The following is a 23,009-nucleotide window of genomic DNA, read 5'->3' as shown; positions in this document are numbered from 1 at the left end:
GTGTCACAGTGGTCAAATGAAAGAGAAAAAGAATATGATACAGCATAGGTTTTTTTTCAATAAGTAATTTAATTACAAACAAAAACAAGCACAGTTATAATTTGTTATAAGTGTATTCCGAATACTTTTGTGAATGACAGTATAAATCTTCCAATTTAAGACCATGTCAGCACTTCAGATTCTGTTGGTTAGGATTGTTTAGTTTTTGAACGAGGCCATAAAACATTCAAAATAAAGCATTTAGATGTGCCTGCAGACTATAATGAAGCATTTTGATGGGCCGGAACACTAAATGTGAGTATGTAGTTGGTTTTTGCATCATTTCACACACACTTTCTCACATTTAGTGTGTACTTAGCTTGTAGGCAAACCGAAATGTCAGTCTAAGATTCCGATCTTGGTAATGGAGTATTTTTGCACAAAATGCTTTACAAACCAAAAAAAAGATCAGATATATTTTAAAACTTACGTGACATCAGTAGAGTCCTCAATTCTTAGACTCATTATTGTTTTCCAATTCCAAGATAATAATAAAAACAAATAATTTTCTCTTTGAGAACAACAATATACAATTTTATTAAATAAAATATACTTTTTATTATAAATACTAACATAAATAAATTTTCATAATTAATAACAATAAATATCACTTGATTGGACAAGATAAAATATAATTCTAAATTTGTATTCAAGTAAACTAAGTTAAACATTATAACAACCTTAGAGGTATTTTTGTATCTTTACAAGATTTTATTTCTCTTAATGTTATAAATTTTTTAAGGCACCTTTGGAAATATTAGAAACATACAAGTTATTTAAAAAAAAATAAATTTTTTCATTCATATTTAATTTTTTGTTGGTTACAAAATAATTTTATTATTTAATTGAAATAATAAATATAAAAATAATTGTTGTATAGTTTTTATTTATAATAATTTTGTATAATATTTAATCACATTAGTTCATTAATAATTTCAAATAATAAATAAATAAGTAATAATTTATTTCAAAATGTTTTCATATAGCTTGGTTATTTTATGTTCATGATTATTAAAAAAAGGCAACAATTCCAAAATAATTTCATTTATTTCTTTTTAAAATGTTTATTTTTTATTTTATTTATTTGCAAGTGCATGCAACTTATATATTTTTATAATATTATATTTAATTTCATTTCGATAGTGGTATTTTTTTTCGCTTATATTTCAATATTCCAGGAAATATTCATTTAATTCTCAAACATAAAATTGATATATGTATATATCAATTCAAACAATTTCGAACAAAATTTGAACAAAAATTTGGCCAAAAGTTCTAAAATAATCCCAAGAAATCGTGAAGCTGGCACCGCTCATCGTCAATAATAGGCATGAAAAATGTTCGTTATTTCAAAAACGTAGTAATCTATAATTTCTTTTATGGACGGCAGCACTGACTATAATAACAACATAGGGACAAACAAGGCAGGACTGGAGTAGCCAGTCAGTTGAAAGAGTGCTGCCAGAAACAATGTTTTAGCATTATTTTCATGTTTTTTGGACCCAAAAAATGTTTAAATGTTTTCGAGTCCATTATAATGTTTTTTCTTTCAATTTCAAATTAAATATTATTATTTCTTATGATCACTTCGTAAAAAACATGTTTAACTTACCCTACAACCTAGAAACCATGAACAGGACTTTATTTATTTAAAATAAACATAGCTAAATTGGCGCTTCGTCTCAAAAGCACAACTACATTTTTGTTTCTGTAATTTATCTTCTTGTTTGTGGATAGATGTGAATTCACCATACCAAGTTTCCTCAAGAAAGGAACACATACTATTATACAACTCATCAATTTAGCTTTCCACCACACACCAATGTTCTTCATTTCTTTTCTCTTTTCTCTTTTCTCTTTTCTCTTTTCTCTTTTCTCTATGCCCAAAATTCACTAAATTTATATCTTCTTACTATTTTTGCTTCGAGGCGGTCGATTTGATGGCGATATTTTTGTTTGTTCCTGACAATAATTAAAGGTATGTATTTATTTTATTTAAAATGATATTGTTCTTTTGTAAATTTTAGCTATTGTAATTTAAATACATTGTTGTCAATGGATAAATTTGTGATTCGCCATAAAACAAGCAGCTCAGGCGACATGCAGAAGAAAATACGCCATCCTGTTCACGAAAAAGATGTGACAACGCTGAAAGCATTGGCGAAATAATTCAAATACAAGACGATAATCAGGATGAGGCTAATAACAATGTGATAGAGGTGCCTACAAAGAAAAAGAAACTACTGTTACAAACATAGGTAATTAAATGGGAAGAAATGCCTTTATATAAAAATTGGATCCGGCGTAGCGACAAAGGCATACTGTTTTCTCATTGCAAAGTTTGTAATGTCCATCTCAACATTTCAACTGGAATGAAATGTTTTAACCGCCACAGTACCACAAGGAAGCATCAAACTTGTGGCGGACAGACCTACACATGCTAACACACCATCAATAAAAATAATTTACTTAATCCCGGAACGCATTTTAGTTTTTACACATTTTTCGGAGAGAGTGAAATGACTAGAGTGTCTTCTAACCAAAGTAAATCACCGTAAGAAATTATCTATTCTATTTGTTAGCTGTCTGGCGGTAAAAAAAAGGCTGGCATTCTGGTTTCGACTGCGACCGCATCATTTTACCACATTGGCACATCCCAGAAAAGGAATTGTATTTTTAAATTAAATTCCTTTATTTTTGTACTATTAATTAAGTAATAGAATAAATTAAAGTTTTGTTCACCAAAAGGAGAGAAGAGGATTATTTTTGGTTGGGCACAAAAGCCCAAATTGATGACCCCGACGTGATCACTTGTGCAGAAACGTGGAAGCGGACTTTTCGCCTAAAGTGGCTGCAAAAATTTTTTGTGTCTCTTCGTCGAGTACTTTGTTGCTGTCTTCGCCAAAAGCAGCATCACATTTTTGTTCTACCACCTGCGCATTTTCAACAAACAGTTGAATTGAACACTCGAGCAGAAATCTACCATTGGGTTGAGAAGAAATTCAAGCCATCAGCACTGGCACATACACCGTTCGTTTTTGTTTGTTGTTTTCTGTCACCGGCATCGTCTCAGGCAACGGTATACAGTACCGTTTGTTTTATTCCGTGGCTAACGGCAGCAGCAGTGCAGCATAAACTAGTTAATCACGATTTGAAAAGATTCGAAAAAATCTGCACTTCTGTGACAATGAATCTCAACCGTCACCGACATCACCAACGTTTGATAGGGCGTACAAAATAAGATTAGTAATGAACCATTTCAATTCATGTTTCCAGTCATCAATGAATAACACAATGACACAAGCGATTGATGAACATATGGTAAAGTTCAAAGGCCACAATATCATGAAACAGTACATGCAAAATAAACCAATAAAAAGAAGATTCAAAATGTGGTGTCGTCCGGATTCAAGTACTGGATACCTATTCCAATTCGATTTGTACACCGGAAAAAAGAAGTCTGGGCCAATGGGAGAATCCGTTGTCCTTAAACTTACTCAAGATTTGGTGGGTCTTGGATGTGAGATTTATTTCGATAATGTTTTCCACACACCTATGCTGCAGTATAAACTTGCAAAGAAAAATATAAAGGCATGTGGCACATTAAGGACACAGCGTAAGAATACGTCTTCCACAAGATAAAAGTATGAAGAGAGGCGATATTTGCGTTACTTACTTTGAAGGAATATCTTTTATCAAGTGGATGGACAACAAAGCTGTACATCTCCTTACCAACTTTTTGTCACCGGTACCTACTCACAAGGTAAAACGTAAACAAGTAGGATCAGCGCAATGTCTAGAGATCAAATGTCCTGACATCGTCCATAAATATAACAAGAACATGGGTGGCGTAGACCTCATGGACCAGAAGAAAGTGACATACGAAGTTGACAGGAAATCAAAAATAAAATATTATCTGCGGCTGTTTTTTGATTTATTTGACATCGCTTTGAACAATTCATATATTGCTTATGAAAAACTTCATGCCCAACATCGCATAGAAGGGCATTTACTTTCCTCACTTGAATATCGCCAAGTTGTAGCTAGGGCTATGATCGGTAATTTTTCAATCCGTAAACATGCCTTGCCATCCACTTCTATGACCAAAAAAGGGTTCAAAACCTAGGACACAAACAGTCTTTAACGTCACACGTAATGATAAAAAGTTCCTCGCGTAAGAGATGTGTGCAGTGTGCAAAGAGTGGAGTAGAAAATCGAACGAGCAACATTTGTGATATTTGCAATGTAAATTTATGCTTCACAGCAACAAGAAATTGTTTTGCAGACTTTAATTGATAAAATCTTTATATTTAACTCAATTTGTCTGTTTTTTATAAGAAAAATATTTGATTCTGCTATAGTAGTAAATACCTCAAAATATGATAAATAACGCATATTGGAACACATTTGTCCCCACTTATTTCCTAAAACCTGTTCGTTAGACAAAAAAAAATTACTATGTGCATATTTAAATAACCTTGTAATACACTAATAAACGCAATTATAACCATGAAATCTTAAGTGTAGTTATTTTGTGCGTCAAAGGGTTAAAGGTTTCTACAGATCTTCTTGACAGGTACTACAGGAATATCTACAACAAAGAGTTCAAATAAAAAATTAAGTACTTATTTATTTCTTAAGAAATTTTTGTAAACTTAAAATGTACAAAATTTCAAAAATCTAACTAGCACCTAAGGACCTGTATTTGTATTTTTCTGAGCGGCAGCACTGAGTTGAAATCAAGCAAACGATGAGGTTCTAACCAAGTCTAGCAATCAGCCCTATCACAAATTCCATCGTAATAATTCCCCGTACGGACAGCTCCGCCCCGATCTACGACAAACTGCCTTCACAAAATCCGAGTGGATTCAAAACAAGTATTTTCGCATTGAACGCGTTCATTTTGATTTTCGAAATCAGCAGTTTTATGTCAAAATGAAATGAAACAAATAACAAATTGAATTCAATTCTAATTACAAAACCGTCGCTATTTGGATTTTCAATAAAGATAACAAATATATGGTGCTAAAACTCAAAATAAACTTCTTTAGTATATAAATTAACATAAACTTAATCATATTTCTAAAAAAATGGATTCATTGGCCTTTGCAATTATTGCCATCACTGAAGAAGCTACATTAAAAAAGAAAAAACTAAAAGTTCAAAGAAAAATTCTCAGAGATGCTTGTAATCCATTTGAGTTAAACGACCAAATGTAAGTTAAATATGTGAACCTATATATACCTATATATATTTCAAAGTCTAATTTGAATACCTTACAGATTTCAAAGAAATTTTCGTCTAAATAAAGCAGCATTCAAGTATGTTTTGGATCTGTTGAAACAGGAGTATGACCCTGGGGTTTTCTCTTCTTCAATATCCCTGATTTGTCGGCTCGCAGCTGTCCTAAGATTCTTGGGAGAAGGTGGATATCAACTTGGTGTTGGAAATGATTACGAAGTTGGTATGGCACAGTCCACTTTTTCCTCAAATTTGACAAACGTTTTGAAGGCTCTCGAAAGACGTCTATGTCATTTGTGGATTCAGCTTGAGATGACCGAGACAGAAAAGCGACAAGCAAATAGGGGATTCTATTCTAGGACAAGTTTTCTTTTGGCAGTTTTGTGTAGCCTTGCGCCAGATCTGCTCTTTCGCTTATTAGCTCATAGAGCCTTTCATATTGCGCCTTGTTTGTCGTTTTTGCCCTTTAAAATCAAATAATTATTTATAAACAATAGAATTTGTAAAATTACTTACATTTTTTCTTAAAATAAACGTTTTCTTTCAGCGTCCGACACAAATTATTTAACGGGGAAAAAGTTGTTTTCATTCCATTCCATTCGAATTCAGTGATACCAATTTATACGAACTTCGAAAATCGTAAATGATTTTTTCACTCCGAATCTGCTACGATGGAATTTGTGATACTTCAATCGGGAAACGTAGCATATTTTTGATAACGATGGAATTTGTGATAGGGCTGAATATTTAAATTAATTTTTATTAAAAAAACCTTTTAAAGATGAACTCAATCGTTAGACGTTTGTCAACTTTGTTGCAAGCGCTTAATAGTGATTAACTAAACATTTCAAGTAAAAGAAAGTGTAGTAAAATGGAGGGTGAAGATTTCATCGTCCAAAATAATAATAGCAAAAGCCATGCAAAATATCAATCTACATGTGGATAGTGTTGAAATTGATGATAGTGAATATGTTAACCCATCGAAATTGCTCATCCTATTATTGTTCTTAAACAAAACACAAATTGAAGACTATCTGCTTAAAAGCATTTCATTGAACCAGAAAATATTGTGCAAAAGTTTTGAATCTTACAATGCTAAAGCATTAAAAAGTGGACTACTTATGCTTGGTATAAAACGCGTTGATATTAAACCAATTACCTTAAATCCTTACTCTTACTATTTTCATTATTATATATTGTTAATATTTAGTTTCATAAAATAGTGTATGTTTAAGAATGCCAAACATGATATAAAGTACCCTAAATTATAAGAAGAATTTATCATATTTTAATTTTCTAACTTTTATATTGTACATTATTTACAATTTATATACCTATATATACACTTGGACTTGTAATTTTCTTCTACAAACAAAAATACTGGTTTTTGCGTATTCTCTTTCATTTCATTTCCTTACCTTACTTTTTAATTCTAACTAAGCTTAACAATTTTGTTCTTATTCTTATTCTGAATTCAATCGCCAACGAAATCGGTTGGTTTTTTTTTTGCATACAAAAGGAAACACATTTAATCACATTACAACATTTAACAGATAACAAATCAAGTCGAAATCAATTACAAATCACATGACAGTACAATAAAATTTATTATAACTGTAGCCAAGAGAAATAAATATAATTTAAAAAAAAAATGTAATCTCTTTATGAAGAGAGTTGTTAAATATTTTAAGAGCTTGCCAGTATAGGTATTGTATAAGAATATAAGAATAAAAACGCAGACCTTGAGTCAGTTGAATATTAAGAACCGAACAAGTCAGACGTGTAATAAAGATCGAGTTAAATATATAAAGAATTGTGTTTGATTTCAGCTTACATAACGTTGTTTTAAAGACAAGTGTTTTTCTTTTATTGTAAAACAAGAATACAACAGGAAGCATAGACAATTCATCATATTAAATGCGAACGTGGTTACACACATTGAAAAAGACTAACAAATTAACATCAATTATATATATACTTAACACAATTTACACATTATACAAACTAGTGCACATACATCATATTATTTTATTTTTTTTTGTATACTAAACCAAATCAGTGTAGTTAATTAAACTTACAATTTGGTCATGGCAGGTAGAGGTAAAGTGCTCCACAAAAATCTGTTAATTTTTCAGGAACGGAATCTGCATCTGTTGTGAGATGGGTTAATACAAAAGACAATTTAAATACAAGCGTCCAATTATTTTAATCACTGTTAGCAACAACTACTGCTACAACTAATGCGAAGGAATCTAACAACGTTAATGGTTTAGAGTCCGTCGCATTTTTCATACGTACGTATTTTTCATTAAATACAAATAAAAAAAATCATGGTTGAAGTGAGACCATTCAAAAATCTTTTATTGACTTGTTGATTGATCAATATCACGGGCGGACTTATCCATCTCTGATAATCCCAGCACAACTTAGAAATGAACTGACATCGATTGAAGAACGACTTTCAGTGAAGCTTCAATTACCTGGAAACCAAAACGAGTTTCGAGAAGTATACAAGTTAATGTCAGCACAAGGACTGATGATAGACAAAAAGATGGTAGTTAAGGCAAATCTAGATCTTAACTCATATTTTTTGATATCACAATCCCAAATTAACCGATGTCAGAAGAGTTTGGAAAACCACTTTATCTGCAAAGGAAAATCTCCATGGCAACCAGCATTAAATCAAACCGAACCGAGCCTCAGAAGCGCCCGAAAAATATATATATTGCTTCATTCTTTCAACCAACGTGACGTGAGGTTCGAAAAACTCGTTCTTTTGAGCCAACTCATTCGTCGATCAAAATTCTCGCGTTAATACCACATTACGTTTTACATATAAAAATAGAACCCAGAATCGCTAAGATCATTAAACTGAGCCAACGCCCTAGAATATAACCACACTACAATATACACCAATGGAAAAATACCAGAGTCCAGACGAGCCAAAAATTAAATAGCAATAAGTAAGAACACATCCTTGGATAACAGATGCTTCATTTGTCAAACAGTATATCGTATTCAAGCAAAAGACACTTAATTACAATTAGTGAATAAGTTTACAACACATAGTCAATTTAGAACCTTAAGACATTGTAACCATTTATGTAACTAGAATAAGTTTTTTTTTCATCAAAACTATGTGTTTGTAGTATTATTATTATTAGACCAAGTGTAAGAAGACCATTATAATTGGTTTGCACTTCAACGCTACACCTTATTTTATAGAATTGTTGCCAACTTCATTGGAAATATAAAAATAACCGCAGCCAACTTCATGTAAAAGAACGAAGACGAAGTCATTCAAATTCGAGAAGCCAACGGCCATTGACGCCTTTAATATGTAATTTAACACTTCCCTCAAGTATCGCACAAACCAAACAATCTGGAAGTCATAAATTCCATTGTTTATGATGACCAAGAGATACGACTCAACCAAACCACCACTTGAGCCAGATCGGAATGCAGTTCAAACAAGTACATGTGCATTGCTTCAAATTACAATAAACAACCCCCATCAAAATAAGAAACACCAATACTCCGGTCAAGATGATCTTCAATCTCAAACCAGTCGTCAAACGCGCCAGTCTGTTGCGTTATAAATGAACGCAACAAGTTCTTTCTAAATTTAATTTCAATAAAAAAAGAAAATGATGCATTGTATTTTGTTTACAATATTCGATTTGACAATTGTCATATTCCTTCTACACGAGGATGAGAGAGAGCGGGACGGCCATAGTCATTCTGACCATGGTTCTCTCTGTCATTTTCGTGAAGAAAAAAAAAAATACCAAAACTCGTTTCAGGTTTCAAAAAAAGAATGGTTTCCATGGAAGTGAAACCAAACCAGATGGACGGTCTGGTCGATACGTAAAGTTGCATGAGAAGTTACTCCAACTGGAGAATGGCCCACGGCCCAACATAAACTCTAAAAATTGTAAATTTTGTAATCTTTTTGGTTAAATTCTTGTGTTTATATAGTTAATTTCTTTTGTTTCACGTTAATTGTAGTCATTTTGAAAAGAATGTAATACGGGAGACAAGTTTTATGGACTTATGGGCGGTTAAGTTTCGGGCAACTTAACTCGGTGGTAAAGTCAAAGTTAAAGTTTAGTTGATTACTTTAAAGGTTTTTCTCGATTTTTAATTTCTCGGTCTTTGTTCGATATCGAAATAGAAAGTGGGGGTGGCTGAATGCAGCTCCTGGAATCAACGTTACCTGTAAGTGAATCCAACGGACGGCGAATTCCAGGATGACTTGCATTTAGCTGTGAGAGAAGAGCGAGTAAGCAGGATCGCGAGAATTTCATCACAAGTTGAGATCAACAAGCCGATCTCCGATTGGCTGTTGATAAAGTGATTGAAATCCGCCACTTCATATTGGCTGAAAGCTAAAATGGCGGGAGATGGAAAGGAAGAGATAGGACAGATCTTGGAATCTGGCCGTCAATTCTTTTCGAGCATTGAAAGCGTGAAGATAAAGAAAAAAAAATAAAGATAATTTTCGTACCTAGACCGAAAAAAAAAATCGAGAATAATTTAGAGAAGTTAATAGTGTCGTTTTTTTAATAAAAAAAAAGAAAAAAGTGAAAAAGAAAAAGAAGGAAAGGCAAAATACCAAGTTGGGGCTCTGCAGAAAAAAAAGTTTATTTCTGTTTAACTTGTTTTAATTCTTTTACCCCAATTTTATTTGTGGGAATTAAGACCTTAACGGTCCATTGTCCATGAAACCTGTCGTTAATTTTGAAAAGATCCTGAGTTTTTATCCTGCTTTTGCAAGGTTTCTCAGGCACATCATATAAATAAAATTGTCCTAAAAGATATCCATTTTGTTTTTTTTTTTGGTTGAACTGTTTCGTTGGTGCTTTTCTCTTCTTAGTTTTTTAAAAAACAAAAAGTTAACGTAATAATTTAATTGGGGGCTCAACCGGGATCCTCACGCGCAAAAATAGACAGTTGAAAATAAAAAGTAAACAAAGTGTCGTGAGATCCTGCCAAAAAATAAAAAGCCAAATATCTTGCAAGACAAGAGAAAGTGTTAAAAAAAGGTATCCGGATCATTCGATCATAAAATCGGAGAAAAAATAAAGACTGTATTCAAGTATCCTGCACCAGGAGAACAACATAAGTCATCAAGTATCCCGCACCAGGAGAACGAGATAAATATTAAGTAAGAATAAGTGTTGATTAAAGAAAATCATTTTTATTATATTATTAATATATTTAAGTATAAACACAAAAAAATTTCTGTAATTAATTGAGATAATGGATCAAAAAGCAGTTTGTGATCTTATCTTGCAGGCAATCACCAAAAAAAAGCGGTATACGGAAGACGTTTAGACGAACAACGTAACACGTAGCGAACGTGGTGTTACACCGGACATAACCGAATTTAAAACACAAATAATAAATTCCTCCATTATTTGTGATGAATTTTTGGAGATCATAAAATATCTTAGGGAGGTTGATGGCACAGCCACCTCATATGTAAGCTGGCGAGAATCGGCACATAACTCAATTAAATTATATTATTATTATTATATGAGCCAATGATGTCTTAACGAATCACGGCACAGTGTTGAACTTTGATGCGATAATCGCACGCAGAGATTTTACCTATGCTGATCAAAGATCAATCAGCACTTTAAGACAAGAAATGTCTGTTCTCAGACAAGGTTCACTTTCAGTACTGCAATACTACGAGAAGGTTAATAAATCGCTCACCCTATTTACAAACAAAGTCATAATGACACACGATAATTGTGAACTTTCTCATCAAATGAATGTTGCAAACAGAGCAGAAGCTTTAAGCATATTTATTAGTGGACCAAACGGCCAAACTTCATGACCTCCCACACGCTTTAGCTTTAGCTCAAGAGCTGGAGAGTAACCATGTTCGCTCTACCTTCGCTTTACAGTTCGCACAACGAACCGAACCCAGAGGTTTAAGCCACAATTTACGATTCCCAAGAAACAACTTAGGTGCAAAAGTTAAAATATCAAATGGAAAATTAATTCACAAAGATAATTTGAAATCTTAAATTTCAGATCATGAACTGAACATCGTATTCATGTTGTTGTGTTTCGCTGCAACAAAAGCAGAACTGATAGATTACACTAGAGACAACTACTTTTGAAAAGTCCTCTATGAGAACAAATCTTAGTTATATTCAACATTTCGTCTACTCCACCCGAAAACAACTCGACTGCAGCCACAAGGCTGTGGTTGCTACTAGTCGCGAGAGTCCTTCTCCCTCTACTAGCCGCAACATATACTTGAAGGAATTACCCGTCAGTCGAACAGCTGTGACGCTCGGCAGTCCCAATGGCGGAAATTCCACACCCCACCTCTTCCCCGCTCCTGCTAGGACGTCGCAAGCGACCCCAAAAAGGGACACCCCATCCGGAGAGACAAAATCTGCGACATGTGGAATTGACTAAGGGTGAGGGCACACCCGGATTGGCATCGGTAGCGATTAAATCTGGAGGTGGACCCACATCTGTGACACACGGACATAGCTCTGGGCCGGCCAAAAAGAAGTCCAAGAAGTCACAGGCCAATCGAGACCAACGCAATGCCGAAAGGATTCTAGCCGCAGTCGGTGTCATACCGGCGGCGGAAAGAACCCCAGAGCAAACGCGTTAACTCGAGTGGGCTAGTGGCTTTCTTAGCAAAAAAGCTAAACCGACCTGCGGCGACTCAACGTCAAAGCGAGATAGGTCTTTCGAGGGTGACAAGCCCGAACCAAAAAGGCAGAAGGTGCTTTCCAACAGCACATCAGCCGTCAACAAAGATCTCTCCTTCAGCGACGCGTTTAAAGGAAAGATCATTGCCGCGGTCATTGACAGGAGTCATTTGGATGGTAACATCTCTCATGATCATTGAGCAAGGGTCAAGGCTCACCTCGGTTTCAGATTTTTATCTGTCATCGAGGAAAATCCGGGGCCTCTTCCAGACACAGCCGATGCAGGATGGTACCAAAATCGTATCAAACTCATCGCCTGTGGTGATCAGAGATCTTTCGATCCATACAGGGCTTCTGTCAATGGCTTGCCAGAAGTCTGGCCGGGTGCCAAGCTCGAGGTTGTTGCAAGGGAGAATATTCCTTGCCGGCCAAGAGCACGTACAATGGTCCCGGCTCTTCACAACTGTCCAGACATGATCATGAAACTGATCAAAACAAGTAATCCGGACCTGCCTACTCACGACTGAAAAAGTACCAAAGGTTGAGAAGGAGACAGTGGGTCACTATAGATCGGCTCTCGTGCTGATCAATAGGGAATCACTGGCTCCACTGGCCGCGACCAAAGGCGTGATTAGGTATGGTTTTGATGAAATCATGATGCGTATATACAAAAAAGATGAAGATACGCTAAACACGCCCCCCACAAAAGCCTCTTCAGCGGAGGGAAGCGCTTCATTGGCAACGAAAATGGAAGTCGATGCAACACCAAAAGTGGAACCATCGACATCCACAGCCCCAAATGAGCCATCCGACGTGGAGGCTAAAACTACAGTCGACAGTAACTCCGACATGGAGACTGAAGACGCCACACAGTGCGGCGACTAGTGGAAAAAAATCAAAAAAAAAATTTGCCAAAAATGTGGAGCAAGTATGCCAAATTCAAGGTAATTAGTCTGAGTGAATGAATCAACAGTTAATTTATGATAAAGTTCAATCTTCTGTCGTCAGAGATGCTCAGAAGATCAATAAAAAAAAACAAAAAATGAGAGTAAGATTTTTCGTTAATGCTCAAAAGAGAATTTGTTGAAGAAAAAAAGAACATATGATATTTTTTTTGCTAGATTCATATTCAGGAGAGAAAATATTATTATTCTAACTGCATTATTTTTTTTTTGCATGTAAATTTATATTTTTTTTGAGAGTCCAAATCTAAGCTTCTTTGTGCGTGTTAAGTACTAACTTCGATAAGCTATATATTTTTGGAGGGGTCCGATGGGAAAAAAGTGTTTTTATTTAAAGAAAGTACACAATTATACCTTTTAAAAAAAGTAAGATTTTTTTGCAGCAGCCTGCGCTTTCTCTTGCAACAAGTGTTTGTTTACAAGTATTTTTTACAGAATGTGTTCAAATAGGGAGCTTTTTGATGTTTGGTTTTCCAACTCAACAGCCCGTGTGCGTGATGTTTTGGAGTTTATGGAGTTAAAACTAAATATACAATCAAATTTAGAGCCTGAAGATCAAGAAATCGTAGAAAAACACGCATCAACAATTTGCTCGGAAATAAATAAACGTTGGCAAAGTTGCCACAGAAAACGTGATAGGTTTTTAAAAAAGAATAAAGACTGGCTTGACAATTTTCACTCCTTTCCCCAAAACATCCTAACTCTAATGAGTGCATCGACAAGCCAAGACCTTATTAATAAGCGCGGGAGACCGCAAAAAGAATTTGTTGAGTGTTGCCAAAAAACTAAAAAACAAAAAGTTCATGATTTGGTAAGGACAAGATCGCTCGAGGAATTAAAGTATGCTACAGACCAAGCAGCATTAAATTCAAGCACTAATTCAAATTCAGAGCAACAGTTTTTGTCACCGGGAGCAGCCCTTGCATTGTATCTTGACCTTGACTTAACAGAACGAAAGTATGAGGTATTGAGAAAAACCGTGAATGCTCTGCACAAGGACTGCTTCCCAAGTATTTACGCATTACGGAAAGCTAAGGCTGGTATTCTTCCAAAATGCGACGTTACGGAATCTTCAGCGGAAGTTGATTTTCAGGATATTATGGAGAAAACTGTTAAAAGCATTTGCAAATCTGTCACAGTGAGTAGAGAAACAAAAGCTAAACTAATTTGCAAATGGGGTTTTGATGGCAGTGGCAACCATAGTGCTTATAAGCTAAGATTTGATAATACTGAAAACTCGGACGAATATTTGTTCCTTATAGCATTTGTACCTCTAAGATTGGTCGATATCGATTCTGGTGTTTCTCTTTGGGTAAATGATCGTCCTGGATCAATATTACATTGTAGGCCCGTGAAATTTTTATTTAAAAAAGAGTGTTCCGATCTTGTAAGACGGGAGGAGACAAATATGCAAGAAAAAATAATGAGCCTTTATGACCATACCGAAATGATAGCAGGACAAATCTGCAATGTTTCTTTCGAGTTTTATATGACCATGGTTGATGGAAGTGTGTGCAATGTCTTATCCGGAACAAATTCATCATCTAAATGCTATATTTGCGGAGCACTCCCGAGCGAAATGAATACAGCCAAATGTTATGAGAAACAACCAAACGAAGAAAACTATCGTTTCGGTCTTTCAACTCTCCATCTCTGGATAAGGTCGTTTGAATGTATGTTGCACATTGCTTATAGGCTGCCCTTTAAAAAATGGCGAGTCCAAGGAGAGGAATACAAAACTCTTTTCGAAATAGAAAAAAAACGCATTCAGATTGAATTCAAAACAAAAATGGGACTAAATGTTGACCAACCAAAGCAAGGCTTTGGTTCATCAAACGATGGCAACACTGCTCGGACATTTTTTTCTAATCCTGAGAAAAGTTCCGAAATCACAAAAATCGACCAAACTTTGATTCAAAAATTAAGTGTAATATTACGAGTAATGGCAACAGGTGCTGAAATACATTTTGAAAATTTTGATGTACTCATCCATGAAACACGTACACTTTATTTGAATTTATATGGATGGTATTATATGCCTTGTACATTGCACAAACTATTTTTTCATAGTGTAGATGTAATGAAAAGCTTTCATATACCCATTGGTCAATTGTCTGAGGAAGCTCTTGAAGGCTTGCATAAGACTTTTCGCCGAACCAGGCTTAATCATTCAAGGAAATCTTCAAGAACAAATAACTGCAAAGACGTTTTAAATCACTTATTATTATTGTCAGACCCATTTATTTCATCGCAAAGAAAAATTAAAAGAAAGCCCAAAATTTACGATGACACTATCAAAAAATATATAATTAATTGTGATGACGATGACGATAATCAATCATCTTCATCGGATACAGAAAATTGAAAAACCATTTTTAATTGTGCACTTTAATATAGGTATTAACAGCTCATATTAACTTCACAAGAATAAAATTTAAATATTAAAAAAAATTATCAAACACAAAAAATATCGTTTTTTTATTTTTTTTTTTTCGAGTTTTATAATTACAAGTTCCTGAATTAAATCATTTATACAAAAGTAGGCGTGGCAGGGGGCGGATATGGTCGACACCATTTTATATTTTTGAGCTCGATCATCAAAATTCTACAGTTTTATTCAAATCGTGCATGTCGTTTTCTAGATATAAATAATCATATTAAGAAGTGGGCGTGGCAGGGGGCGTGAAAATTTTGCTAAACTTTGTAAAACTTGTTGTTATTACATTTGCAATAAACTTTGTATGCAAACTCAGCTTAGTTTTTGAAAATTGATTTTTTTCCATCATCTCCATACAATCGAACGCACTGTGCGCCATCTTAGGCATCACCAGGAGTGAGGAAGACCTGCTTAGGTCCTCCTCAGACGAGGAAAACGCCGACAAAACAGTGGTGGAGGTTGAGTTGGAATAGCAATGCTGCGATTAATACAGATTAATCTCCATCACGCCATCATGGTCACGAACAACCTGATACTCTGACTGCATATGAACAAGGAAGACATAGTCTTAATACAGGAGCCGGGGGTCTCAAACTCCATCATCAGAGGTCTCAGGACTCCTGGCTATAAAATATTGTATGCATCGGAGAAAGGTGAACCAAGGTCATGCATGTTAGTAAAAAATTACTTAAACATATTTTTACTCCCCAATTACAGCGACAAGGACACCACCACCGCTGTCCTAACAACGGATAAAGCCACCTACTGGCTCATATCCTCCTACTTTGGGCACGAGAGCCCAATTCCAGGAAACACCTTGAGGAAGGTAATTGCGGACGCGCAATCGAAAAAAGTTGGTCTCCTAATTGGTTCAGACGCTAACGCCCATCACACGGTATGGGGTAGCTGTGATATAAATGAGAGAGGTGAGTACTTATTTGATTATTTACTAAGCACTAACCTACTCATAAGTAATATTGGTAATGAACCCACTTTTGTAACCAAGAATAGGAAAGAGGTACTTGATTTTATTTATTTATTAGTATTTTGCTGTATTTCGAAAGAAAGACTTTGTCCGAATTATTTTTTTTTTTTGATGTAGAATTATTTAAGTTACCAACTCGCAACAAAATGGAGGTTTCCCAATTTAAAACAACAACTTTTTTATTTCTCCATACATTGACGCTCCACCTTAATACATGTGGGATTGGCCAAACCTCGGCACATCACCCTACTCCCACAGACGAACGAGACAAAAAACAAACGGACAGACATAACAAAAGAGAACTAGCGTCCCTTTTCATTTTCTTTTCCATACCCACAATAAATAGTTAGCCATTCTTACGTTGTTCTTGTGCGCAGAGAGTTTAGTTGGTCAGGCGTTACGCGTCATTTCCATTTGTTAATAAATATAATTATTATAAATTAAATACCTACCAATAAACTTTAAACAAAAAATAACTTTGGTGTCGCCTATTTGCCTAAGCTCGGAATTTTATCCCTAGACAACTTCCTACATACACACGTATGTACAACGTCGTCGTCGAACGAATACATACATTCTGTGTATGGTATAAACACACGAAACGAATTTTAAACGAAAGGAGACAAAAACAACCTAATGTGATCGGTTTTTTTAACCTTTAAACTAACCGAATATAAAGAACTGTTTTTTTGTCTATCTCGAAAGAGTTAATTGCTTTTTTGTTTTACACAATGATCAAATTAGAAACCCTATAGGTTATTCAATTAAATAAACTTTTACGAAACCACGAATTACCAATCGTTGGTAATAAAATACAAAAAATTGCAAAGCTTACAGAGGTGCTCAATTCTGACGAGGTGGATGCAGAGGAACTGTTCACTGAGGAGGAGGGGAGTTGAAGATGTAACCTTGGAAAGCAGGAATAGATGACCTGCGAAACATCATGACAAGTCTGGCAAAGACATTAAGAGAAATTTCGGTGAACTTACCCTCACAAACGTTGCCTGACACGGCCGCCACACAGCTTCACAACATAATACGTCCTGTAACACCTGTTACCAATTCGAAGTCAATATATTTCGACTGTTCATCTTCATGAGGAAAACAAATCCACTAAATTCAAAATTATAAAGCTTACTCAAAAGCAACATTTTTCTGAAGAATATAAAGCTTTAGTTCATGGAACCAAAATAAAGTCGCGAAGTAGTAGACATTTCCTAAATTATGCGGTCTCATGGGAGACTTGCATCTTCAACTTTATCGTATAACGAACGATTTCTTCTTTCATATCAATCTCAGTTATCAACGCTTTAAGTTAACATTACATGGGGAAATTCAACTCATGATTCGTGTAATGCGATATGAATACTGGATACCTAAATTAAAAACACTTATGAAAAGATGTATTCGCACCTGTAAACCTTGTACTTTATATAAACAATCTGTATAATCCCAAATAACGGGTGCGCTGTCTGTTGAAAGAACACTTTTAAGCTTGTTGCGTTATAAATGAACGCAACAAGTTCTTTCCACATTTAATTTTAATTAAATAAAAAAAGTTATGCATTTTGCATCCACTTGCTCACTTGTGTTTTGTTTACAATGTTCGATTTGACAACTGTCATATTCCTTCTACACGAGGATGAGAGAGAGAGCGGGACGGCCATAGTCCTTCTGACCATGGTTCTCTCTGTCATTTTCGTGAGGAAAAAATACCAAGTCTCGTTTCAGGTTTCAAAAGAAGGATGGTTTCCATGGAAGTGAAACCAAACCAGATGGACGGTCTGGTCGATACGTAAAGTTGCGTGAGAAGTCACTCCAAATGGAGAATGGCCTACGGCCCAATTTTAACTCTTAAGAAAATTTTTTTTTATAAATTTATATTCTTTTGTAATTATTTTGTTCATGTTGTAAACTATTTCTAACGTCAAGTATATTAAAAAAAAAAGAAAGATTGTAATACGTAAAAGAAGATTTCATAAACTTATGGACGATTAAGTTTCGGGAAACTTAGTTCGGGGTTTAATTAACAGAAACCAAATTGTAATTATTTTTTTTCCTTTCGCGCGGTTGTTTTAAAGTTAAATTTAAAGTAAAGAATTTTCTCGATCTTAAATTTCGTAGTCGTTGTTCGATATCAAGGTAGAAAGTGGGGCTGGCTGAATGCAGCTCCTGGAATCGTCGTGACCTGGAAGTGAATCCAGCGGGCGGCAAATTCCAGGATGACTTGCATTTAGCTGAGAGGGAAGAGCGAGTAAGCGGGATCACAAGTTGAGATCAACAAGCCGATCTGTTGATGATGTGATTGAAATCCGCCACTCCATATTTGCTGAAAGCTAAAATGGGGGGAGATGTAAAGAAGATATAGGACAGATCTTGAGATCTGGCAGTCAATTCTTGACAAACTATCAAGGTGTGAAGATTAAAAAAAAATTTGATAATTTCAAACTAAGATTGTGAGAAAAAAAAAGATTGAGAAAAATTATAAAGTGTTGTGATTGAAAAAAATAAGGAAGGAAAAATAAATTAGTTGGAAAAAGTGCTAGTTGGGGATTTTCAGAAAAAAAAGTTAGTACAATTTTTTTGGTTTTGTGTAAAATCGTTTTGGTAATTCATTTTTTGATCCCCAATTTATTGATGGGAATTAAGGCCTTAACGGTACATAGTTTATGAAATCTTTTGCTTAATTGTTGGAAAAGATCCTGAGTTTTCATCCTGCTTTTTGCAAGGTTTCTCAGGCATATTTAAATTAATAAATATATCTTAAAAGGTATCCATTTTGTTCTTTCTTTTTATTTCTATAGTGGTTTTATTGTTGTGTTGGTGTTTCTCCTTAAAGGTTTGCAATTTCCTTTTTTTATTTCAGAAAAAAAAAATTGCTGGCGCCCTTTTTCTTACGTAACATAAGAACGCCCCTGTGATAATTTTTTTTAATCAAAACAATATTTTTTTTATCAACGTGATATCATATCCACACGAAACTTAATCAATCGATTTATCGATTGATTGTTTATTGCTGAACCCTCCCCTTTCTGAGCTCGTCGTGGTGGCAAGCACATAAATTGCTGCCTGTTGCAATTTTTGCCTCGTCGCCTATTCGACGCTGTTGTTTGACAGATCGGCACATTACATTTCTTATATCGCGGTTAAATTGGTTAAAGTGTTTTCTTTCGTTTGTTTATTTTTTTTGTTTGTTCTTTTAATTTCATTTATAAATAAATATCGGTTGAATAAAATTGCAACAAGTTTACCTTTTACTAATATAGGTATAGATTTTGCTGGCCCTTTTACCATTAGAAAGTGTCGACTAGAAAAAGGTTATGCCTGCTTTGTTTGTTTCGCTACAAAGGCGATACACTTGGAGGTCGTTAGCGATCTTTCTACCCCAGCTTTTCTTGCATCCTTCACTCGCTTTGTTGCGCGTAGGACGCTCCCACCAAAAGTATATTCCGAAAATGGTACCAACTTTGTTGGTGCTTTAAAATTATTAATGGCAAACTTTCAACAGGCTCTTAATAGTTACCCTGGAAGTTCATCATATAATTTTTTATATATTAGTTGGAATTTTATACCCCATGGTTCCCCCTACATGGGTGGTTTGTGGGAAGCCGGAATAAAAAGCTTAAAAATCCATTTCAACAATTTTTTTTTTTATTTTTTACCAGAATATAAAAGAAAACATCCATCTCGTAATATTAACGAAGCCAACATCCAAGAGGTAATTGAAAATAGTGAAAAAAAAAAATGAATCCATTAGCAGTGCTGCTAAAGAAATATGGTATAAATCGTACTACTTAAATTTTTCGTCAATCAGAAAACAGCACGAAATATTCCAACAAATATATGAGCACAGACACAGATAATAAATTTATACAGATGTCTCATCCCTATGTAAGAAAAAAAGAGAGGACTGCCAGTGAGTAGAGTAGTAAGAAATCAGTCAGTTTTGTGTAAACCGCTGAAGAATCAAGACGTGTATTATAGAACCTATTTAATAAATAAAGTTTATAATTACAATAAAGTGTGAATTGTGGTCTTTTAATTAACGATCGGACACTTTTACCTGCAAGAAAAAATGAAACATTTTTTTCTCTTAACAGACAAGAGCTTTTAAAAATAAAGCTGAGAAAGCTCTTTTTGCCTTGTATATTTTTTTACTCTTTAGACACTTTCCTTCTCTCCTTTGTCATTTTGTTTGCCAATGAATACAAAAGCAAAGTTTGGTCCGTTGCAAACAAATGTAAACAAAACAATTTTTACAAGGAAGTATATGGGAGTTGGAGTAGGTTATGTCTTATGTATATATTTTTTTTTTTTTTATGCGCGTTTTGATGCGTTAAAGAAGAAAAGGGTGATAATGTTGGATCTTTGTTTTTGTTTATTTTTTTGTTAATGTAAGATTGTTAGGTGTCCGGTAAGGAGAATAGAAGTTGCTTGCGTGTTGATATATGAGAATATTGTGTGCTGATTTGGGCAAGTAGGGGCGAGTGAATGTGCATATGACTTGGTTTGTTTTCTATTTTTTCTTTGGCATTCAGGAATTCAAGGATTTTTCAGATCGGAAATTCAGTTGGAAAGTGAATTCATTAAGATCGAGAGTTAGTTAAATATTATATCTGTGATTTCTGGTTTATGTTTTAATCGTGATAATTAAGAGCTTAAGAATATCAAAAGTTTTTTCAAAACGTAATAACTTTAAAACTACTGAAGGATACAAGTGGTGTACGATTGCGGGCGCTGAACATCTTTTTTATTCTATTACTTAAATTGTTTTTATTACATTTTTTTACTTACATTCTATCTCTATCTATTTATAATAAAGGTCTGATAAAAGAATTCTCTCGAAAAAGAAATCGATTTAATGGAAGGTATAAATCAAAACACAAAGACTTTTCGAAACTTATTCTATCGCAAACCTTAAGAGAATATACCAATGAGGAAAAGTGGATTACACAGTGCATTTTTTTCCGTTCGTCCTGCGGTTACAACTTTCTCAGAGATCAACTTGGATTACACTTGCCCAACATAGATGGACCAATATAAAAAGCCTTTCTTCTGGGGCAAATATTAAAGTTTTAGAAGAAATACGGAACGTTACATCAAATTTATCAGAAAAAGATAGAGAGGTTAACCTTATTTTTGACGAAATGAGCTTGCAAACTAATTTGACCTACAATAAATTCAAGGATAAAATTGAAGGTTTTGTTGACTATGAAAAGTACCAAAGGTCAAGTATTTTGGCTAAATCTGCATGCGTCTTCATGATTCGCAGTGTCTGTGGTAATTTTAAGCAGGTTTTATATCATGTTGTCTGTCCAAGCAATATAACTATGAAGCAACTTGAGATTGAAATACATAATTGTCTTGACATATGCACAGGCCTAAATCTAGACGTAAAAGCTATATGCTACGATCAAGGCCCTACAAATCGTAGTTTGTTTAACAAATAAAATCTTGATGAAAGGAAATTCAGTTTTACGTACAAGGAAAAAGAAATATATGGAATGTATGATATTCCACGCCTTATCAAACGCATAGGGAGACATTTATTAAAATACAATTTTTCAACTTCTGATGGAATTGTAAGTTGGAAGGTAATTAAAACCCTTTATAATAGTTAAAAATGTAATACCACCAAAATATGCCCGAGACTGACTTCAGCACATATAGACCTAAATGAATTTCAGAAAATGAGCGTAAAGTAGGCTGCTCAAAATTTTAAGTAGATATGTCGCCTGTGGAATTAAAGCATTGAATAAACTGGGATAGTTTCCGGCCGAAATAAATCAGTTTTCAAAATCAACAGCAGAATTTATTAAAAAAATGAATCGTCTGTTTGATCTATTAAATGGAAAACCAGCACTCATTAGAAATGACCAAAACATATTGTTTATAAAAGAAATGAAGCTTTATTTACTTAATATAGAACTAATAAATGCAAGAAATAGACCGTTTTGTTTCAAGGGATTAGCATTAATTAACAATTAAAGGCATTCTTTGCATACGAGAAGCATTATTTAAAGAGTATAACGATGTATATTATGTATGTGGAATTAGTTTGTCCCGTAGACTAATACTCATAAGCCCTAGAGCCTAGACTAACGAACCAACGACATATGTACATGACAGACAATTCAACAACACACATACTAATGCACAAGCGTCTTTCTCCATCCTCTTATGTATTTTAAAATTCCCTTAAGGAGAAGAGTAGTATTTAAATCAGTTTCATTATATACAGAGCCAGAAGTCATATTGTCCAACAAAGTATAATCAATGTTGTATACAATTTTATTTTAATATTTAATGCTAATAAAAACCTTACAAATTTGGGAGCTTGTCCGGGAAAATTGAAAAAATTAGTGCTCGAGTGATCGTGAGTGAAGCCGCAAGAAAAAAAAAAGCAGAAACATTGACCTCGACGCTAATCGAGTGCTGGAAAGTGAAAATTCTAGAAAGTTCCTCGCTAAAAATAATTAGAAAAAAAAAAACAGAAACATTGCCTCGACGCTAATCGAGTGCTGGAAATGAAAAGTGTACATTTCTAGCCAGTTGTTTCTTGCCGAAATAATAAAACAGAAACATTGCCTCGACGCTGATCCTGAGAATTATTTGAGATTTGGATAGGGACGAAATTTTTGCACTGACTGTGGACGGACTAC

The 23,009-nt window shown here is 34.4% G+C and overlaps 1 protein-coding gene across 1 annotated transcript; it reads left to right on the top strand.

Annotated features, from left to right (window-relative positions):
* The first annotated feature begins 4,993 nt into the window (after window positions 1–4,993).
* LOC129940244 (uncharacterized) lies at window positions 4,994–6,329 on the top strand. The gene is made up of 2 exons (XM_056048508.1): window positions 4,994–5,254; window positions 5,322–6,329. The coding sequence occupies exons 1-2, from the start codon at window positions 5,130–5,132 to the stop codon at window positions 5,758–5,760; spliced, it is 564 nt and encodes a 187-aa protein (XP_055904483.1). The 5' UTR covers window positions 4,994–5,129; the 3' UTR covers window positions 5,761–6,329.
* The last annotated feature ends 16,680 nt before the right edge of the window (window positions 6,330–23,009 follow it).

The sequence above is a fragment of the Eupeodes corollae genome, chromosome 1 (assembly GCF_945859685.1).
Source record: "Eupeodes corollae chromosome 1, idEupCoro1.1, whole genome shotgun sequence".
Lineage (NCBI taxonomy): Eukaryota > Metazoa > Arthropoda > Insecta > Diptera > Syrphidae > Eupeodes > Eupeodes corollae.
This window is presented reverse-complemented; position numbering and strand designations above follow the sequence as displayed.

Bases quoted from the DNA above. Each gene is read 5' to 3' on its own strand.
- LOC129940244 (XM_056048508.1), top strand. From the start codon at position 5,130: ATGGATTCATTGGCCTTTGCAATTATTGCCATCACTGAAGAAGCTACA. The intron at 5,255-5,321 runs GTAAGTTAAATA...AATACCTTACAG, and splicing joins TTTGAGTTAAACGACCAAAT to ATTTCAAAGAAATTTTCGTC.